Here is a 19552-nt window from a genome sequence, read left to right as displayed (position 1 = left end):
TTTTACAGAGAAACTGAACATATACAAAAAATAAAGAAATATATTACACAAAACGATAACATTATATATTTAACCAAAATATAAATATATATATAAAAAGAAAACAAATGTGGGGAGAACTATCCGAACAAAGAATACTATATAAGTAAAAAAGTAATCACACCCACCTAAAAAAGAAAAGCAAAAGAGTTAAGCAGTCACGTCTAACAGCGGATAGACTCCCAAAAATCCCTTGCAACGAACACACTTTAAAGGAAAGAAGCGAATGCCACCTTTCGGTCAAATCAAATATTTTAATATGCAAATTAACACAAAATATACGCCAAACTTCGTACAAAAGGTACACTGAAACAATAAAACAATAATAGATTACCTAAAAAATAATTTAATTTTTTGAACAAAATTAATTAAATCAAAATTACATTCATTACCAATGAGGGCCAAAAACTTATCAAACTGAATACTAGGAATACCAAAAATACTTTCACGTATTTTTTCTAAGTTTGTACATCTAGCTATCACGTGAAAAGCATCCAATGGCAGATCGCCCTGACAATATATGCAAATTTCTCTGCGATGGTTCTGTAAAAAATTAAGGGAATTACATCTGATTTGCATTATCGTGGAGCAAATATTAAAAGAGAGATTATTGTTATAAATCAAGCAGTCGAAGAAAGATTTGTTTAAGTGCTTATACCAAACATTATAAGAACTTACATTAATACGACGATTTAAATCAAAGATAAAGTTGTCAAAATAATTTAATTTCAAAGTAGCGCAACAGTGATAATTATTTAGCAATTCATCAAAATTAATACCGTTATCAGCACAAATTTTCCTTAAACCTTTGGACCACAGCAGATCCCTTTTATTTAACACATAACCTAAACACGTTCTACTCCATCGCTTTTCATCCAAATCAATAGTCCTAAAGATCCAATTCAAACACTTATTTAGTATTGTAAAAGACAAAGGTAATAGCGAACATTCCATAAAAATCAAATATCTTGGGGTACAACGAGGCAAACCAAATAATCTTTTAATAAAATTAGCCAGGACCGGATCCAACTCATCAGATTGATAACCCCAAACCTCGGCAGCATATAACAAAGATGATGTGACAATTGAGTTAAAAATCTTTAAACAATCTTTTAAATTACGTAGTTTAGCCGACCTACACATCTGAATAACTCTATCAGTTTTAATAAAAGCATTCCTTTTCACAATCTGAATATGGGATTTATAATTTCCGTTAAATTTAAATACAACACCCAAATATTTATATTGAGAAACTACCTGAATCACATCGTTTCTAAACCACCATTTGTCCGACTTAGCAAGTTTACCACCGTTACGAAAAACAACAACTTTAGATTTCATAAGATTCAAACTCATGTTATTTTCTAAAAGATATTTGTCCAAAATATTAATAAATCCTTGTAAACCTCTAACAGAGTCGGCTATCAAGACTATGTCATCTGCGTAAGCCAATATTTTGATACCAATGCCATTCACCTCTATACCTTCATAGTCAGAATTAGTTATTTGTTCAATTAAATCATTTAAATATATACTAAACAATACCGGACTTAAACACAGCCCTGTCTAACCCCAGTAGCAGTAAAAAAAGACCTAGAACAAAGACGACCCCATTTAATCTTTACATTAGACTCACTATATAATTCTGTAAGTAAAGAAACAAATTTAAAACTAATGCCATATTTCAAAAGTTTTTTCCACATTAAATTTCTATCCACCGTATCAAAAGCTGAGGACAAATCAACAAAGAATGCATATACTTTTCGCCTTTTCCTCATTAAAGTCTTAGAAATAAGGGTATGCAGAATAAATATATTATCTACCGTAGAATATTTTTCACGAAAACCGGCCTGATTCTCAAATAAAATATTGTTCAAATTTAACCAAGTAACCAACCTGTGATACAATATATTACAAAAAATCTTTGAAACACAGTTCAGCAGTGAAATTCCTCTATAATTACTAGGGATTACTTTAGAGCCATTTTTATATACCGGACATAAAATAGCACTGCCCCAGTCTTTTGGGACTGCCCCCGTTCGCAAGATTCTATCAAAACTTCTGAGCAGTATCGGAAAAACACAATCCATTCTCCAAAATTCAGAAGGTATACCATCAACCCCAGGCGCAGAACCAACCTTAACTTTACTTAAAACATAGCTCAATTCGGAATCCATAATGTCTACATCCAAAATTTCATCAGACCAACTTAAACACTCATTGAAAACAGACAAATCTACACTATACGGAAGTGCAGAACCATATAAGGAATAAAAATAAGTAAACCATTCCTCCAAAGAAATATTCACTTTACTATTATAATTTCTAATTTTACACAAATTCCAAAACCATTTATTATTTTTACGAAAGATATCCGAATTCTGAACCGTATACAAGAACTTTTTTTTCTTAGCTACACAAATCTTTTTAACCAAACTACGAAATAACACAAATAATTTACGATCCGATTCTAAACCACGTTTCTTAAACGCTCTCCAAGCTCTATTTCTGTTACGGATCATTAGGCGACAATCCAGATCAAACCAATTATTAATATTTAAATAGTCCTTAGGTTTAGAGTTCATATTATGCAAATTAGCTATTTCAACAATTACTTTACTAACACTTGATAGAGAAACCGAATCACAATCTAACAAATATTTCTCAAAGTCTCGCACAAATGTATTCATAGTCTCACAATTCCAAAAAATTCTTTCGTAAAAGCTGCCCTTATTAGTCACCTTAAGTTGAGCAGGATTGTCCAAACATAGTACTATAGGAAAATGATCCGATAAACAACAATCATCAACAAAAAAAGATTTAACACAACCCCATACACAGGAAGTTGTTAGACCAAAATCAATAACCGATGAACCCAAACTAGACACAAACGTATATTCACCGGCTTCATCACCCAACATTCTACCATTCAATATTATTAAATTTTTATCTATACAAAACTGAAGCATCTTTTGCCCTCTGCTGTTCACAATAGCATCCTTAGATATTCTGCTTCTTTTAACATAATCAATACCAAAAACATCACCAATGTAATCAGGAATAATATTTTCCGCACCCATCCGAGCATTAAGATCACCCAAAATAATTAGGTTAGAATCTTCATTAAAATGAAAGTTAATTAAAATCTCAAAAATTTCCTGCCAATTATGCTCTTGCATATACACAAAACATAACAAAAATTCACCCGTAGGTACTATAATATTAATCAAAACCAAAAAATCATCTCTATAAATTACTTTATAACAAAAACACACTTTTATAAACAACAACCATCCAGCCTTGAATCTACCCCTACTACCATCACGAAAAGCATCACCAATGATACAATTATAATCCGATAAAACTTCAAAATTACTATTATTACCTTTAGCAGAATACCAAGTTTCAGATAAAAAGATTACATCAAATTGCGATATATATTTCCAAAATGAATTCGGCTTATTTTTGATACCGGCGCAATTCCACGCCACGATAGAGGTAGCCTGGATTACTGGTTGCTATGAGGAGACAACAATAATTTTCCCCAAATTCTCATCATATCCATATTTTACTCCATCAATAAATATTTTATCATAGGATAAACGAATACTATGAGCACCTTCTGATTTCTTCTGTCTTCCAAACACACGTAACTTATATCTAATATCTCTTAGTCGTTGAGAAAAGTCATCGTTAACAAAAACATTTAAGTTACGCGACTCAATAACTGCTTTTTTATAAGATAATTTATCACTAAGAGAACTAAACTGACAAATTATTATTCTAGGCCTATCACCCAATTTTTTACCGACTCGCCTGGCATCGACATATCGCAACAAAGGCAAATTCAACTTATTCGCAGCAAAAGATTTAACAACCTCCAATGTTTCCATTGCAGATTCTCCAGCTCCCTCCTCCAAACCATGAATAACCAAGTTATTAATTCTCCGCTGATTGTCCATATAATCCATCTCTCGTTCCATTTTCGACACCTTCATACTAATATTATCAATAAGGGAGGAGCTCGTCATCTCCGACCCACCCGAACCAATCCTAGTCTCAATATTAACTAATCTAACCTCAAAGTCAACCAGAGCCTCATCCACATTCTTAAGCCATTCCGTAAGATGGTCGAGCCGCTTTATAAAATCCTCCACTTTACCATTGAGAACCGCATGCATACGCAGTAATAAACGAACACCTTCCGATACATCAAAATTCGAATTTTGTAGTAATTCAGAAACCTCCTCGTCCTGACCGGAACTACTCCTTCTAGGTCTACTTGGTGTTCTCTCCGGAACAGTTGGTGAGAAAGTCTTCCTCTTTACTCCTTGAGACATAATAAAACAAGAACTTACCTAAAAAAGAAAAGCAAAAGAGTTAAGCAGTCACGTCTAACAGCGGATAGACTCCCAAAAATCCCTTGCAACGAACACACTTTAAAGGAAAGAAGCGAATGCCACCTTTCGGTCAAATCAAATATTTTAATATGCAAATTAACACAAGAATATACGCCAAACTTCGTACAAAAGGTACACAATGAGGGCCAAAAACTTATCAAACTGAATACTAGGAATACCAAAAATACTTTCACGTATTTTTTCTAAGTTTGTACATCTAGCTATCACGTGAAAAGCATCCAATGGCAGATCGCCCTGACAATAAATGCAAATTTCTCTGCGATGATTCTAAAAAAGAAAAGCAAAAGAGTTAAGCAGTCACGTTTAACAGCGGATAGACTCCCCGTTATATCTAAATTAATTACATTACAATCTCTGTAATCTGACATACATATGACCAGAATAGTGTCAGATTAAGAAGATTGTCAAATTATTAGAAGTAAGGCAAATGTCATAAATGAATTTGACAATATGGAGTCAACTATTAATGATGCCTCAAAACACAAGTTGGAGTCTGATTAAAACATCTGTGTTTGCTGCCATCAATGTTGCCAAGTTGGTGGATTTCCACTAAATTTAATGTGAAATTGAAATGACTGTGGAAAATTTATTGTACAATGTTTTTGGTGGAAAATTTCAAGTAACCGATTTTATATTTATGTAGTACAGTCAAACCTGTTTTTATGCGGGGGATAGGGACCGCATTAAAAAAAACGCATTTAAAAAAAACGCATTAAAAAAAATCTCACGAAACTTCACGAATGGCTGTAAATAATAGTTTTCGCAACACAATTAAAAAAATAATTTTTTTATGCGGTCAACAGGGACCGCATAAAAAAAGTCTCGCATAGAAAATAACTCAAAACCGTACGAAATAGAATTTATTGACAACAGATGTCAGCACTTGACTGCATCGTCTGGTCTATCGTCTGTTTTACATATTTTTGTCCAGGTGGTGTTTTGTTGACTTAAAAAGTAAATTATTTCATTTTTCGCATATTCATGCAATAATATTACTATAATAAGTGCATTTATGCTATAATAAGTTTATTTAGCTATAATAAGTCAACGTGAGACATGACGAATCGCACGAGACTAGTCGCCAACTATACTGCACAAATTAAAAATTCGCATAAAAAAAATCGCACAAATAAAAATCGCACATAAAAAGAGCGCATAAAAACAGGTTTGACTGTATTATGTATAAGATACCATACTTTTTTGAGTAGCCTAAGATGATGAACCTACAGTTTTTAATATTGTGTCTAATCTCAAGTTTCAATTTTTAATATTGTGTCTAATCTCAAGAGCTTAATATCATGCTACATTTAGTAGAAAAGTATTCCAATTTAGTGGAAAATAGAGTTTGAACTAATGGGAAGCTTGTCTATGGCTTGACAACAGTGCTGGTAATACCTGTGTCAGATTACTTGGATATCTCAAACTAGCAAATGACCAGATTACCAAGTCTGAACTGAAATTAATTAATAGCTCTCTGAACATTGGACAGAGGTCCAGGTAGTATAGCTAGCAATGCATCTGCATGGTATGCAGGAAGTCTTGATTTGAGTCTTATGCCAGGCTGCCTTGTTTCTTCCAGAGTATTCTAAATTATAATTAAAAATTAATTTACTTTTAATTAATAAATTTATTATAATATGGCAGCCTGTAATGAAATTACTCTATTTCAAATTATTAATTACTTTAATGTAGCCAATAAAAATTTTTAAAATTGTTTACTACTAATGTTTTGGGTTTTGTATGTTACTATATACAAATATAAACATACATAAACCTTTACATTAAAGTCATATAGTTGCCAGATTAGATAGCCCAATCTAATCTGACATTCATTTGGCTTTAATATGTTATTATATATATATATATATACAGTATATAACTAATTTGCATAGAAACTGTATAATTACAAATTTTAATAGACAACTGAAAGTTTGATTTTGAGGTTCTGGAATACAATTTTGATGTAACTATTTAATTTATTTAATATTGTTTCGTAAACTCTATGAGGTTCAGACACACGGACACTTGGCAATGTTCATCTTAAATTTATTTTAGTTGATCGACTAAAATAAATTTAAGATGAACATTGCCAAGTGTCCGTGTGTTTGAACCTCATAGAGTTTAAGAAACAACAAGAATTACCAGCATGGTTTCAAAATACGTTATTTAATATTATTAAGAATCTATTATTACAAAAATAATTTTTTAGTAATATGATTAAAGAATGAAAGATTTCATTTATGACAAACATTAGAAAGATTTTAACTTTATTTTCTTTTCAGATATATATTATAACTAATTTTTGCTATATTTTATATTAATCTGAAAAGATTTTTTCATTTTTATAAAATTGTTATTTTATTCTAGTTAAATTGGTAAAATAATAATTAATACTGTGGACACTATTAAAATCGAGATCTGCCTTTCTTGAGTAAGCATTCTGCCACCAGATATATATTATCAGACATGACTCTGATTTGGATTATATATAAAATTGAAATACATAAGGCATGAGGGTAAGAGTCACTCTGATGTTCAGGAATGATCTGCTCAGGAGGATGAATGTAAAATCAACTTCACCTATGTGGAAATAAACAAGGAAAATTATTGAAAAAACAAAACCTGACATTATATCTATATTTGGATAAAACAAAACCTATCCTTGAAATTTAGCTTATATTTAGGTACTGTTAAACGTAAGAGGTGCCTAACCAGGGAGGATAACCCAAATTTTGTGGTTCACAATATATGCATCATACCTTTTTCTTTTATTTCTTTTTCTAACAAATCATGATTTTATTTCAGAGGAAAATGATATAATTGGAGATAAGCTTGATTTGTCATTTTTTTAAGTTCCTTTCTCTTGGTTAGGATGAATTATATGTATTTAAATGATGTGAATAAGGGGGAAATGATGGTTATTCCATTCGTCTTATCCTCAAGTGTTGTGAGATTAAAGATAATTAACTGATAATTTTTTTATTCTAATTTGTTTCTCTTGATTATTTTTAATCTGTACTGCTAAAAATTTGGAAGGGAGGGTCCCTAAGATCAGGAAAATAGGCACTGTTCCATTACAATGTTACTTCATATAGTAAACAACTATAATGTCACATTCACATGTCGTAGCTGTGTGGGTGCAAAGAACATCTTGCCCAATATACAAACAAACAGAACAAAAATATATATATATATATATACAGTGGAACCTCACTTAATGAGCACCTCACATAACAAGTGGTTCGCATAACAAGCAAATCAAATTTTTAAAAAATGACTTGCTTAACGAGCAACATTTTGCATAACGGGTGACGAGGAGAGGGGAAGTCTCGGATTGTGTGCTTGCTCTATCATGCTATTATCTGTGGGTTTTTTTTGTTTTTTGCAAATTGAATTTGCATTCCAGGTTGGCTCATTCCGTGATTCACTCTCCTTAACAATGTATATTGTATAATTTTCTTTGAATAAACATTATACATAAAATATCGTATTTACTTGCCTATAAGATGATCTTGCATATAGGATGAGGTGTGACTTTAAAGATCAAAATAAAGAAAATTAGATTTATTAATACAATTCTAATTTTATTTCATTTAATCACAAATAAATTATCATCAAATGCATGTATTAAGGTAAACAACCATGTTTTCTTGACACTATCACCTTTTGTCTACTCACACTCGCCTTTCTAAGCTTCGTTACAATTCTCCTCTCTTCACTCTTGCTCCACAAAGCAACATCCTCTGATCTGTCGAGTGAATTTAGAATGCAGTATTTCCTGAATGACTACTATCAGCTTTTGAAGAATTCTTTTCTACGCACCTGATACCCTTGTAGCAAATTTGAAAGGTTATAAGCACATGACAGGAAAAAGTTTATTTTTAATAATTCAGAATGTACAAAATATTCATTAAAAATACTAATTTAACAAATAATGAAATAACTACATTTATAATTATTGCTAAGTGGCCAGCTATTTTCAGATTATCTCTTTAAAAGCAACATTCACTTTGACCTTGATAGCACTGCTATAATGGCAGCATGAACTATATATAGTTTACAAAAATTATTGCAAAAATGCAAAGAATCCTTTGCTCGTGTGTATAGGACAACCTAGGTTTTTGAAGCAGTGAAAAATGAATAAAAACCGTGTCTTATATGCAAGTAAATATGGTATTTGAGTATTTTTTTTAGCATGGAATGCATTATCGTGTTTTACATTAATTGTGTATGGGAAAAATTGTTTTCCTTAATGAGTGTTTTTCATTATGAGTAAGGTTCTGGAACGAATTATGCTCATTATGCAAGGTTCCATATATAAGACATTTATAATTTCAAATACTATAAAATTTTCAGTTTATCACTTAAAGAGATTACATTATTAATTCAAAATGAGGACAAAAATTTGAGAAAAATGGTAGGCCTCATTCATGATACTTAATTCGTATATTTTTACTTTTTGGAGTTAAATAATAGTTAGGTTGTCTTTGGAAGAAGATATACTAGGTTTTGTTAAACATATATGACTAAATTATAGTAAATGTTTAACAAAACAGAGAGTAAACATAGAAGAAATTTCAGATAAACGCAGAAGAAAATTTCATGAAAATCAGAAAAAGTTTTTGGAGAATATATAAAGAATATCAAATTTCAAACGTTTTTTTGAAACTGAGCATTAGACTATCTTTAAAAATAAAATATATATTTTCAAATTCTCTGAATCTTTGGACTACTTATAGGCTCCATATATGTAGAAAATTAATATTGTATTGAGATGATTGTAGCTGATGGTGTTGAAAGAAATGAAGAATAGAAATTTTTGAAGCTATGACTAAAGCAGAAGTTAAGATGAAATGGAGAATTACTCAGAAATGTTTCTGAATGAAGATTGTGTGAAGAAAGTTTTTCAGAGATGAATGATTAGAACTGTCAATTATAGTAAAAATAATTTTAAATAAACAGTTTATTTAAATAAACAAATGAAGGCAATAGAAAGAAAATATTTTTAATGGATGCTTACAGAGAAATACGCATAGTATCATTAAGAATAAGTAACATAAACTCTTAATAGTAGTAAGATTATAGAGGAAAGACAGATAAAAAAGACATCATTAATGAAGGTGAATAAACATTATTAGAAAAATTCTTGATATTAGATGATGTGGAATTTGAATTTGCTTAAAATTATTCAAATATAAATGGAGGTACTTCTTCAAATGAAAACATTCAGATACTGAAATATTAGCATAGGGAGGCATCATTCAACATTAAATATGCATAGAATGATTCAAAAAGGAGTTCATAACTTGAAAGCATATACAGTTTTAATCAGAACTCCAGAATTGGTTAAGCATTAATTTATAGCAAAATATGACATGTTTTACCTCAAACAGTCATTTTAGTTGATTTATGATATAGCAGACATTCATCTGAATTCAATTTCTTGCCAAACTCAAAGCAGTATATCTGCTGTCACCAGATGATTCCAGAGAGATGGTTTCAGATAGAAGGGGATGTTGAACACAAAATCTACCAGTGACTGAAACGTCAAAACCGACATTTCTTTTGCAAAGGAATAGAAGACTTGATTGTTTAATTGGATAAATGTCTCAACAAGTGAAGAGACTATGTTGAAAAATAAGGAATATATAAATGTTTTCTAAGTTATTCATAAATTTTTTCTAGATTGTTTAAGCATTTTAAAAATAACTGTGTATATATTTCAGTGTTAAATTAATGTTATAAAAACACAGAAAGTATGTTCATTTACATTTTATTACAAACCATTAAAAATTTTTATTACAAATAAATAGTTATTACTTATGATAAATAAAAAATTTATATATACAGGGGGGTGCAAAAGTAGGTATACAGTTGAAAATCTGAGAAATACAAATGTTTGGTGTTCATTAATATTATTTTTATTATCTTTTATTAGTTTGTATTCCTTATTTGTGATTTAATTTGTACATAAAAGTAAATGATTTTTCTTCCTATTTTCTCTCTGTATGTTTTTTTTCCATAATAACTGTATACCTACTTTTGCACCCCCATGTATATAATGATTTTCATTAAAAAACTACTGTTTAAAAATTAAAACTTTTTCTAGTCATTGTTATATGTATTAAGAGAAAGTCATCGCACAAGAACTGTTTTTCGTAAAGTTGGAGGATTTGTATATATCATGTCAGTTTTAGTATCAATGGAAGGATGTTTATCTAATCCAGCTAAACCTCCTTGGAATTCAGGTAAAATTAATTTAAGATTAGAATAAATCAAAATTTTCATTTTTAAATTAAAATAAATCTTGTTAATTATTATTATTTTGATGACTGGATGGCCAAGGCAGTACAAGCATTATCTTGCCAATCTTGGGGACCATGATAGGATCATTAGGAGTTTTTAATGGGTGGTTTGTCCTAGATATGTTAGGTCCTCTTCCTTACCTGATTGTCCCCATTGAAGACCTAGTTGAACTCATAATGGATAATAAAAGTTCTTAGTGTGCACAGTGTGAAAAGAGCTAAAATTAAATAAAAGTATTAATTATTATTATTATTAAAATTCTTTAGTTTCAGTTGAATTAATAATATTTTTATGATTGTTAATACATTATTTCATGTTAATGATCAATGATGCTAATATAGATGATAAAATCAGATATTTGAATTTTTAAAATAAAAAATTTGAATTTTTTTAATATTAAAAAAAAGATATGTTTGCTTATTATTAAAAATGTATTTAAATTATAAAATAATTAATGTTGAATTTTTAGAATATTTTTAATGTGATATTGCATAAAAAAGTAATTTGACACGTCAGTAATGTTTTTAAGCAAATAAAAATCAAAGTATGATCATTTAGAATTTAATTTGAACACATTAAAATTTAATTTTAGTGTTTTTTAATTAAAAACAAATTTTTTAAAAATATAATTATGCAAGAATTTAAATTTCATTTCAAATTTTTATAAAAAAAAAAATAAAAGTTTTCTATAGTATTTTTTATAATGGACTTCATACATAAAAGCTATGTAAAAAATTTTATCACAATTATTGTGTTTGATTTTTTACTTCATAGTTTTATCACAATTTATAGAAAAGTATAAATGAAAATGAATGTTTTTTCTTTACTCTTTCTATGTATTATAAAATACTAGATAGCTTAGTTAGCTAGTTAGTACATATAAGAACAAATATAAAATTATTTGTAAAAGTAGTTTTCAATTTTTGGCATAAATACTAAATATTCTTAATTTTTTACAATAATAGTAGTAAATATGTATATAAAGTAATGTTAATATAGAATCACTCAGCTTTACTGGAACTCACTAACTTAAGTATCACTGTTTCAAGTACTTTCACATAGTCAAGCCTATTATTAGGAGAAACAACAGTTGTTTTTCTTTTAATAATGATCCAATATTACAGAAATAGCTGCTTAAGAAAAGAGTTTGAATTAAACCATAGAAATTCTTAATTAATTGTCCTATGACTAAATTTGTTTAAATATTTATATTTTTAAAAACTTTTAGATTTAAAAAATAATGAAGTAAATTTTTTAAAGTTTTCTTTTATTGTAAATTTGTATTTTTTTTATAGTAAGAAATAATACAAACCATATTTGTAATTTTTAGTGGATAAGAAGCAGATTATATCTTTGCTTCGAACTGTTTTTAGTACATTAACAATGGCAATGAGATTTGAACCAGCTAATGCAAGATTTTTTGCATCAGAGGTAAGTTTTATTTTTTAAATAAATAGTATTATTTAATAAAATATATGATTTATTTTTATATTGTTATTGTTAAAATAATCATATTGATATGATTATTTTTTTAAAAAAATACATTTTTATTGAATATTTATCACAAAGAAAATTATTGAAGATAAGCTTTAAAGTAGGTATTTCATGATTCTGTTTTTTTCTATTTCCAATCTTGATTTTTATAAAATTATTTCCACTTATTAAACCTTTGTATATTATAAGCCAGATTTAACACTAATTTGAAAATGGGAGGATTATAAATGCCAGTCAAAAACTTTTTTTTTTTTTTTAAAGCATAGCTTTACATAAAAATTTTTCTTGGCTCATGATATAGAGGTTTTCTTGTCAGGAGTATCACTCAATTTATAAAAAGATTGTAGTAAATCTACAATCTTTTTATAAATTACCTTAGTAATGAAGGTAAAGCTAATGTTTTTTCTTCATTAATAAGGTAAATTTTAGCCTTCTATTCAGATTGGAAAAAATAAAATGAAGAAATTGTGGGAACGCCGGGAGGTAGGACAGAGTCGTACCTCCTTTTTTTCGGCAAACAGGTCGGCAAGACCCACTCCACTGTCGCGGATGGCTAAATTTTTATGATATCCCAACTTGTCGGGATTGGGTGGTTGTTTGTCAGGTCGAGTGGCAGAAGTGTGTGGGTTCGTCGATAAGTTAAAGCGATATTTGAAATAACAGAACCATGATGAAAACAAATAACGATTTATTTAGACAGACAAACAAAATACAGCGAATAGATATATTGTAATGCATCCGGTTCCTAACCGCGGGGGAGAGAGAGAGTTTACAAATTTCGGGGTCATACCTCTTCCTAGGATGTATCGGCTGTAATCGGAGTAATTGTATGGATAAGCGGGAGGATCGGTTGTGGCGGCTCGTCGTTGGTAGGCTTCAGAGTCCTCTGGTTTCAGCCTCGATTCTCGATTCAGATCAGATGGGACGTGTGTCTTCTTAGGACCTTCAGCGACCCCATTATCTGCCTTTTTCCCCCTTATATACTACAGGTCACATTATCTTCAATCACCAATCACGATAGTTGGTGAATCGCTGATGATTCGATCTCTGTGACTAAGAGTTTGGATCCGGAGAGAAAGGAAGTGCTTTTCGACGGTGGAAGGCTGCACATCCTTTGAATTTCAACCTTTTCTACAATTTCCCATGAGGGGGGTTTGAACAAAAAAAAAGATTTTGGGCCGGGTTAAACCCAGTCTTCACATAATGGATAATGTTTGGTTGATCACTAAACTATAAGAATATAGTATAAGATGCTTTAAAAATATGACATAAAAAAGTTAAGAACAACATCAGAAAATTGTCAGAAAGTCTTTGAAACAAAAGAAAGTAACAGTCCATTTTTCAGAAATGCCACATTCTGAAAAAGGATTGTATTCTCTTCAGTTTTAAATTAAAATTAGAATTTTTAAAGAAGAAAATGTAGAAAAGGAATCTAATCATACTTCAGTCTTTACATAATATTGAGAATGAGAACCTGAAATTTTTATTCTTGATAAGAGGAATAAAGGAATGAATACCTAGAGGTCAAATTAAGAAAGAATCAATAAAAAAGATGTTAAAACATAAAACCAGTGGATACTATTGCATAGGCATAAACAAGATGTGCAGTACATGTACAGTACATGTCAGATCTATTTGTCTGCAAATCAATAAAAATTTTATTTTATTTCAAAGTTTTAACTCATAAAAAGTTTTTTTATATGAAAATTGAAAATGATAGTGATTACTGTGTTAGACTTGTGCGCATATACTATATATTACTCACTGCAAATGATGACTTGCACTCTGCACGTATGGTAATTGTCAGGGTAGAATCATGCAGGAACATGATTTCTGCCTTTTTTAAACTGGTAACAGTTGCCGTTACAAAAAGACAGTTGAAGAAGTGACTGTTGGAGTTTGAATGCATATTCGCTGATTGGTCATCAGACCGTCACACCACCTGTGGACCTCCGATAAAGCTATGACCATCAGGAATCACTGATTGGTTGACCAGCCCACTGTTGACAGGTATATAAGATGAATGTTGAGGCAGGAGATTTGAGTTTACTCCAAAGTTCATCAGAGTTTGATTCTAGAGTTTCGTCAAGTTTCAGTTCAGTGTTTACTTCAGCAAGTTTGCTCTCGGGACATCAAGTAACTGTTAGACTTTGTGGTCAAGGAGAGTTCAGGGACTTTATGATATCTATACAGTTTGTTAGCAGCAGCAACTAGACATCGGAAGATAGCTACTAGCCATCAACCATCCAAGTTGTCGCAAGGTGTCTTTCCGACAAACCAGATCAACACACAACTATTTGAACTTTCTGAACTCTATCTAATGTTATTGGCATACAAAGTCGGTCGCCAATTGAGTGTTTATTGTACATTTTAAACTTCACTGTAATAATATGGGCAGGTCAGCACATGAACATCTTAAACTATATTGTTGGCACTGGTGACAATATTTATTGCTACTGCAAACAGCAATTGCACTGATGAGCAATTCCACTATATCTTGCAATTATGTTTCTGATATCAACAAAATAACATTCTCTTTGATATTGATACTTAACTAGGCAGCCTGACATTTCAATTAATGTTAACTTGTTTAAAATTGAAATTTAAAAATTTTTTAAAAAAACATGCAAAGTTATAAAACAAAAATGATTGAAATTACTAAAAAATTTAAATAAATTTAAATTTGATTATCTTTTGTGCAAAATAACACTCAAACAATTTCTATAGTTATGTCACAAAAGAAAAACTAGTTGTAATTAATTAAAAATATTGTAATTAAGAGTTCAAAAAATGCAGGCAAAATTAAATAAATAATTATTAAAAATAAATTATAAAAACTAAAACTAAATTAATACTAAATAAATTAAAACAAAAATCAATTAAAACTAAAAATAATAATTAAGTTTAAAAATAATAAAATAATAATTAAAACTCTGGCCTTTACACTGAAATCAAAATTTAAAATAAAACCAAAACTAATTAATTATTAAAAAAAAACTAAAAAAAACTAATTAAAATCAAATCAATTGAAAATTAAAACATTTTAAAAAACTGTTTAAAAGTTGTTTTGAAATTTTCAAATTGTAAATCAAATTAACTTTTAAATTTATGTTATTTAAGTGTGGTGGTGACGGAACATTTTTCTTTTAATATATATACACACTACTGGATGAGCTTGATGTTTCCCAGGCAAAAAATAACAACAGAGATTAAGATGATTAGATTATGCCATACTTCAAACCCTTCTATTATATTATATTATAGTAATTGATTTATATAACTATGAAGGTTATTGTACATAAAGGTTTATCACACCAAGTGACCTATTTAACACATTTTAAAATTTCTTTATTCCTTTACTGTACACAATTTTAAGAATTTTTAAAATGTGTTAGATTGGTCACTTAGGGTGATAAACCCATATGTAAGATAACCTTTGTAGTTTATATAAATCAAGTACTATAATATAACAAACTTTAAAATGAAAACCATACAAAGAGTTTGGTTATTTCTTTCTACCATTGTCACATTTATCGCAATACTCAGATGGTACAAAATGGCACAGTTTTATTGGTCAAGTAGATACCATTTGAAAATATATCTTAAATTTTTTAATGTTAGCTTTAAGAAACTGTAGCATCTACAGCTGAATATCAAATGGTAATCGGCCAACGAATCAAATTTCATGAAAAACAGACCAAATATTTAAACTAGGCATCTTCGAAAACTACTTTAAACATATTTTGTGCTCACTGGTAACCTTGTATTATGGCCTCCTGGAATGAATTAAATTTGAAGTACAAGGCACCACTGTAGTATTATTTACAATACTATGTACAATATATACTTAAATATACTGTAAATATATATATATATATATATATATATATATATATATATTCATTTATTTCATTATATATATTTCATTATATATATTATTTCATTATATATATATTTCTTTCATTATATAATGAAAGAATATATATATATATATATTCTTTCATTTCATTCAAATATGAAATAATCAGCTTAAGGAAATAAATACACAAATATAAACAACTACTGAAACCCGATGCTTAGCAAATATAGACACACACAATTGCCATACATTTTTTACAGCAACTGTGGGTGTCTATTTGGAAATAAATACAAACTTTAGACAAGTAATTTTTTTGTCACTATAATCCTATAAAAACTGCATATAATATATAAAATAATCTAACTATGTTATCATTTTATGTGATCAATTATAGCTTGAAAGTGATTTTTTTTTATTTTCTCTTTAATTAATATGATTTTACAAGAAATTCTTCAAAATTATAACATAATGAGCATAGAACCTATGAGTTCTATTTTCATTATGTTACAAATTCAATGGTAATGCTTGTTCCCATCCTAGGGATTACATAGACACTTTCTCCATTCATATTTTGTTTAGAATGTATTGGATCTGAAAAAATGTTTGGAATATCTTGTTGATAATATTGTATAAAATCCAACATATATACATTGGATTTTATACAGTTTATATTTTATTTTATAATAAGATAATTATTAATAAATATATATTATAATACTAGGCACCAACCAAAGCTGAATGCTATTAGCTAGAAATGGCTGTATTTCTAAATAAATTATGCAAACAATTTGGCACTAGAGGGAGGCGTTAGGTGCTATCTCTCAATTCGGTGTTAGGCCTGCTAGCATTCGTCTTTGGTTGGTGTCCAGCTTTATAGTATATATTGGGTTTAGTGATGTTGTTTGTTTATTTATATTATAATAATTAAGTAAAATAAAATAATAATTATAAATATATTAACCTCTTGATGTATTAATTAATTAGAACTCTATATAAAAATCAATAAAAAATACTTAAAACTGAAAAAAAACGAAAGAAATGTGTTAATTTTGAAGAAAAAGCTTCAAAGTACAATTTCCTTTTTCTCGCCTTAGCGCGAAATCTGACACCGATGAGTTATTGTTTACACAGCTGGATGACCTTGAGAACAGCTGGTGTCCTCTTTCGCGGGACATTCTCATGAAACTCTCAGGAGGAGAAGGGTAAAAAGTAGGGTGAATACTAGATGGCGGTATATTTCTAAATATTTTTTTAAAATTACGATTTTAATTGAAATTTCCGACCCCCCCGACTTAATTAAACGTATATATAATAAAATCTATTAATTAAAAAAATTAAAAACTATTGGATGTTGTTTTTGACAACAGAAAATAGCTTTAAATAACTTTACCGAAGTAAAATCGGCGCTCTAGAACTTTAGAAGGATGAATGAAGTTTTATAAAAAAATCCCATAAAAAAACAATTGAGCGTTAATCGTGCGTCATTAAAGGTTAATTAAAATCGCAATAAAATTTTTTCGCGCGGGTAAAAATTTTTCAAAAAATTTGGAGACTTAGAAAACATTCCAAAGATGCAAAAAAAAAAAAAAATTTTTCCGGGCCAAAAGTACCGTTTTGTTTGTAACGCTATGAAACTTGCCCGAGTTAACTCGGGTCCGGACGGCAAGTGGTTAATATTAGAATTTCAATAATTTTTCAAATTAATAATTGAGAAATAGATTTTAATAAACTGTTTTCTTTGTAATTACCTGTATTTTCTAGATTTGTCATACGAGTTTGACTGACACAGTTCGTCTTCTAGGCTGTTTCAGTAATAACATAGATGTGGGACCAGTTGATTTTGCTTTTGTTCCAACTGAAGATCATGCATTCCATACTGTGTTCACATGTTTGAAAGATTCTAGGTAAAATTTCATTATTTTATATTAATAAGTAAAAATGGCAGATAATACTACTAATTTTTTTTTTTCTAAATTGAATGAAAAAATAGAATGTTGATCATATACATATAAGTACAAAACTAGGTGTAGAAATGCAAAATCCTGTGACATTGTTGATGAGTTTCAATTGAATATTCTCTGGAAAAAATTTTTGAATAGTAACATAGTTGAGTTAATTATTTTATTTACATAGTTAACAATTGTATCTGTAATTCATAAAAGAATTCCTTGTAAGATCATTTCATATTATTAATGATGTAAGAGACTGATATGCTACAAGAAAATAAATTTTCATCTACTCTCTTATCTCTGACTGTTTTGAAAGTTTTCCAGACTAAAAAAGAGTAATTTTAAACAGTAAGTAGTGATTAGTGTAACAGTTTAAGCTAGTTCTATATAGCTATCAACACAAGTTGTGTTGATAGCTATAGATACAAATATGGAACTAGCTTAAACTGTTACACTAATTATTGTATACTAAACTGTTCGATAATATTTCAAAAGTTCATTTTACTATTAGCAGATATGATTTGCAATGTATATTTCTATTAAAACTTTTTAATATTACACTCATTAACAAAAAAGTTGGAATTGAATGAACTTTATTAGTGTGAACATGATGATGAGAATAAGTGATTACAGTTTCATAGCAAAGAGACAATTTTCTGTTGAACATTGGTCTAATTTAAAGAAACATTTAGTACTTTGTAGATCCTCTTCTTGCCTGGATACGAGTGGTGGTATATTTGAGCATGGAAGCATTGTACACTAGCTTGCAACAGATTTTCCCTCATATGTTGTTGTAACTGTGACATTATATCTCTCACATGTATAGATAGCTCAAGCTGACATCCTATCTGGTTAGAAGTATGGAGAGCAGACCCAAGGAAATGTGGCAAGAAGACAAAGACATTCTGGAAAACCCTAGCTATTTGCAGCTGAGCATTATCTTGCTGGAAAATGGCTATTTGCAGCCCTGTCATTAAATGTACCGCATGAGAGTGCAAGATTTACTGAACATACTGCTGTGCCATCACTATACGGTATCTTGCAACACTACTAGGGATGACTCATGAGAGATGGCTCCTCAGATATGCAAACTAGCAGTGGGAGCAGTGTGTTGCTCAACAGTAAAAGTAAAGAAAGGATTAAAACACTACTCATCATCCACAAATTAACAAAGTGATAATCTGTTTCCAAACAGAACCAGAAGTTACTGCTAAAGATGATACTGCTTCTAGAGATGTAACAGTCCATGCTTCTTCATTATGGCATCACTGCAAATGAAGCCGGCAATCTGTGAGTGCTAATGGTGGAATGTGTAGCAGTTGCTTTGTTTGCAGCAACTGCTACACATTTTACCATTGCTTACCAATAGTACAGGATGAGACAGGGTTCTGCAGTGTGGCTTCCATCCATCTCTGGATGATGGACAAAGATGTCATTGCAACTATTTATGTTTGTCTCCTGATTAGATTATCATCTGGCTTGGT

At 29.6% G+C, this 19552-nt stretch overlaps 1 protein-coding gene across 1 annotated transcript in view; it reads left to right on the top strand.

The window, feature by feature from the left end:
* Window positions 1-19552, top strand: part of bchs (WD repeat and FYVE domain containing 3 bchs) — a 232023-nt gene that overhangs the window by 67089 nt on the left and 145382 nt on the right. Inside the window, exons 17-19 of the mRNA XM_067264512.1 lie at window positions 10570-10708; window positions 12097-12197; window positions 17881-18023. Coding sequence (XP_067120613.1) covers window positions 10570-10708; window positions 12097-12197; window positions 17881-18023 — 383 coding nt within the window. The remainder of the gene's footprint in view (window positions 1-10569; window positions 10709-12096; window positions 12198-17880; window positions 18024-19552) is intronic.

The sequence above is a fragment of the Centruroides vittatus genome, unplaced genomic scaffold (assembly GCF_030686945.1).
Source record: "Centruroides vittatus isolate TY-2023 unplaced genomic scaffold, ASM3068694v2 contig_19, whole genome shotgun sequence".
NCBI lineage: Eukaryota > Metazoa > Arthropoda > Arachnida > Scorpiones > Buthidae > Centruroides > Centruroides vittatus.
The sequence above is the reverse complement of the archived record's forward strand: the minus strand, read 5'-3'. Positions and strand labels throughout refer to the sequence as shown.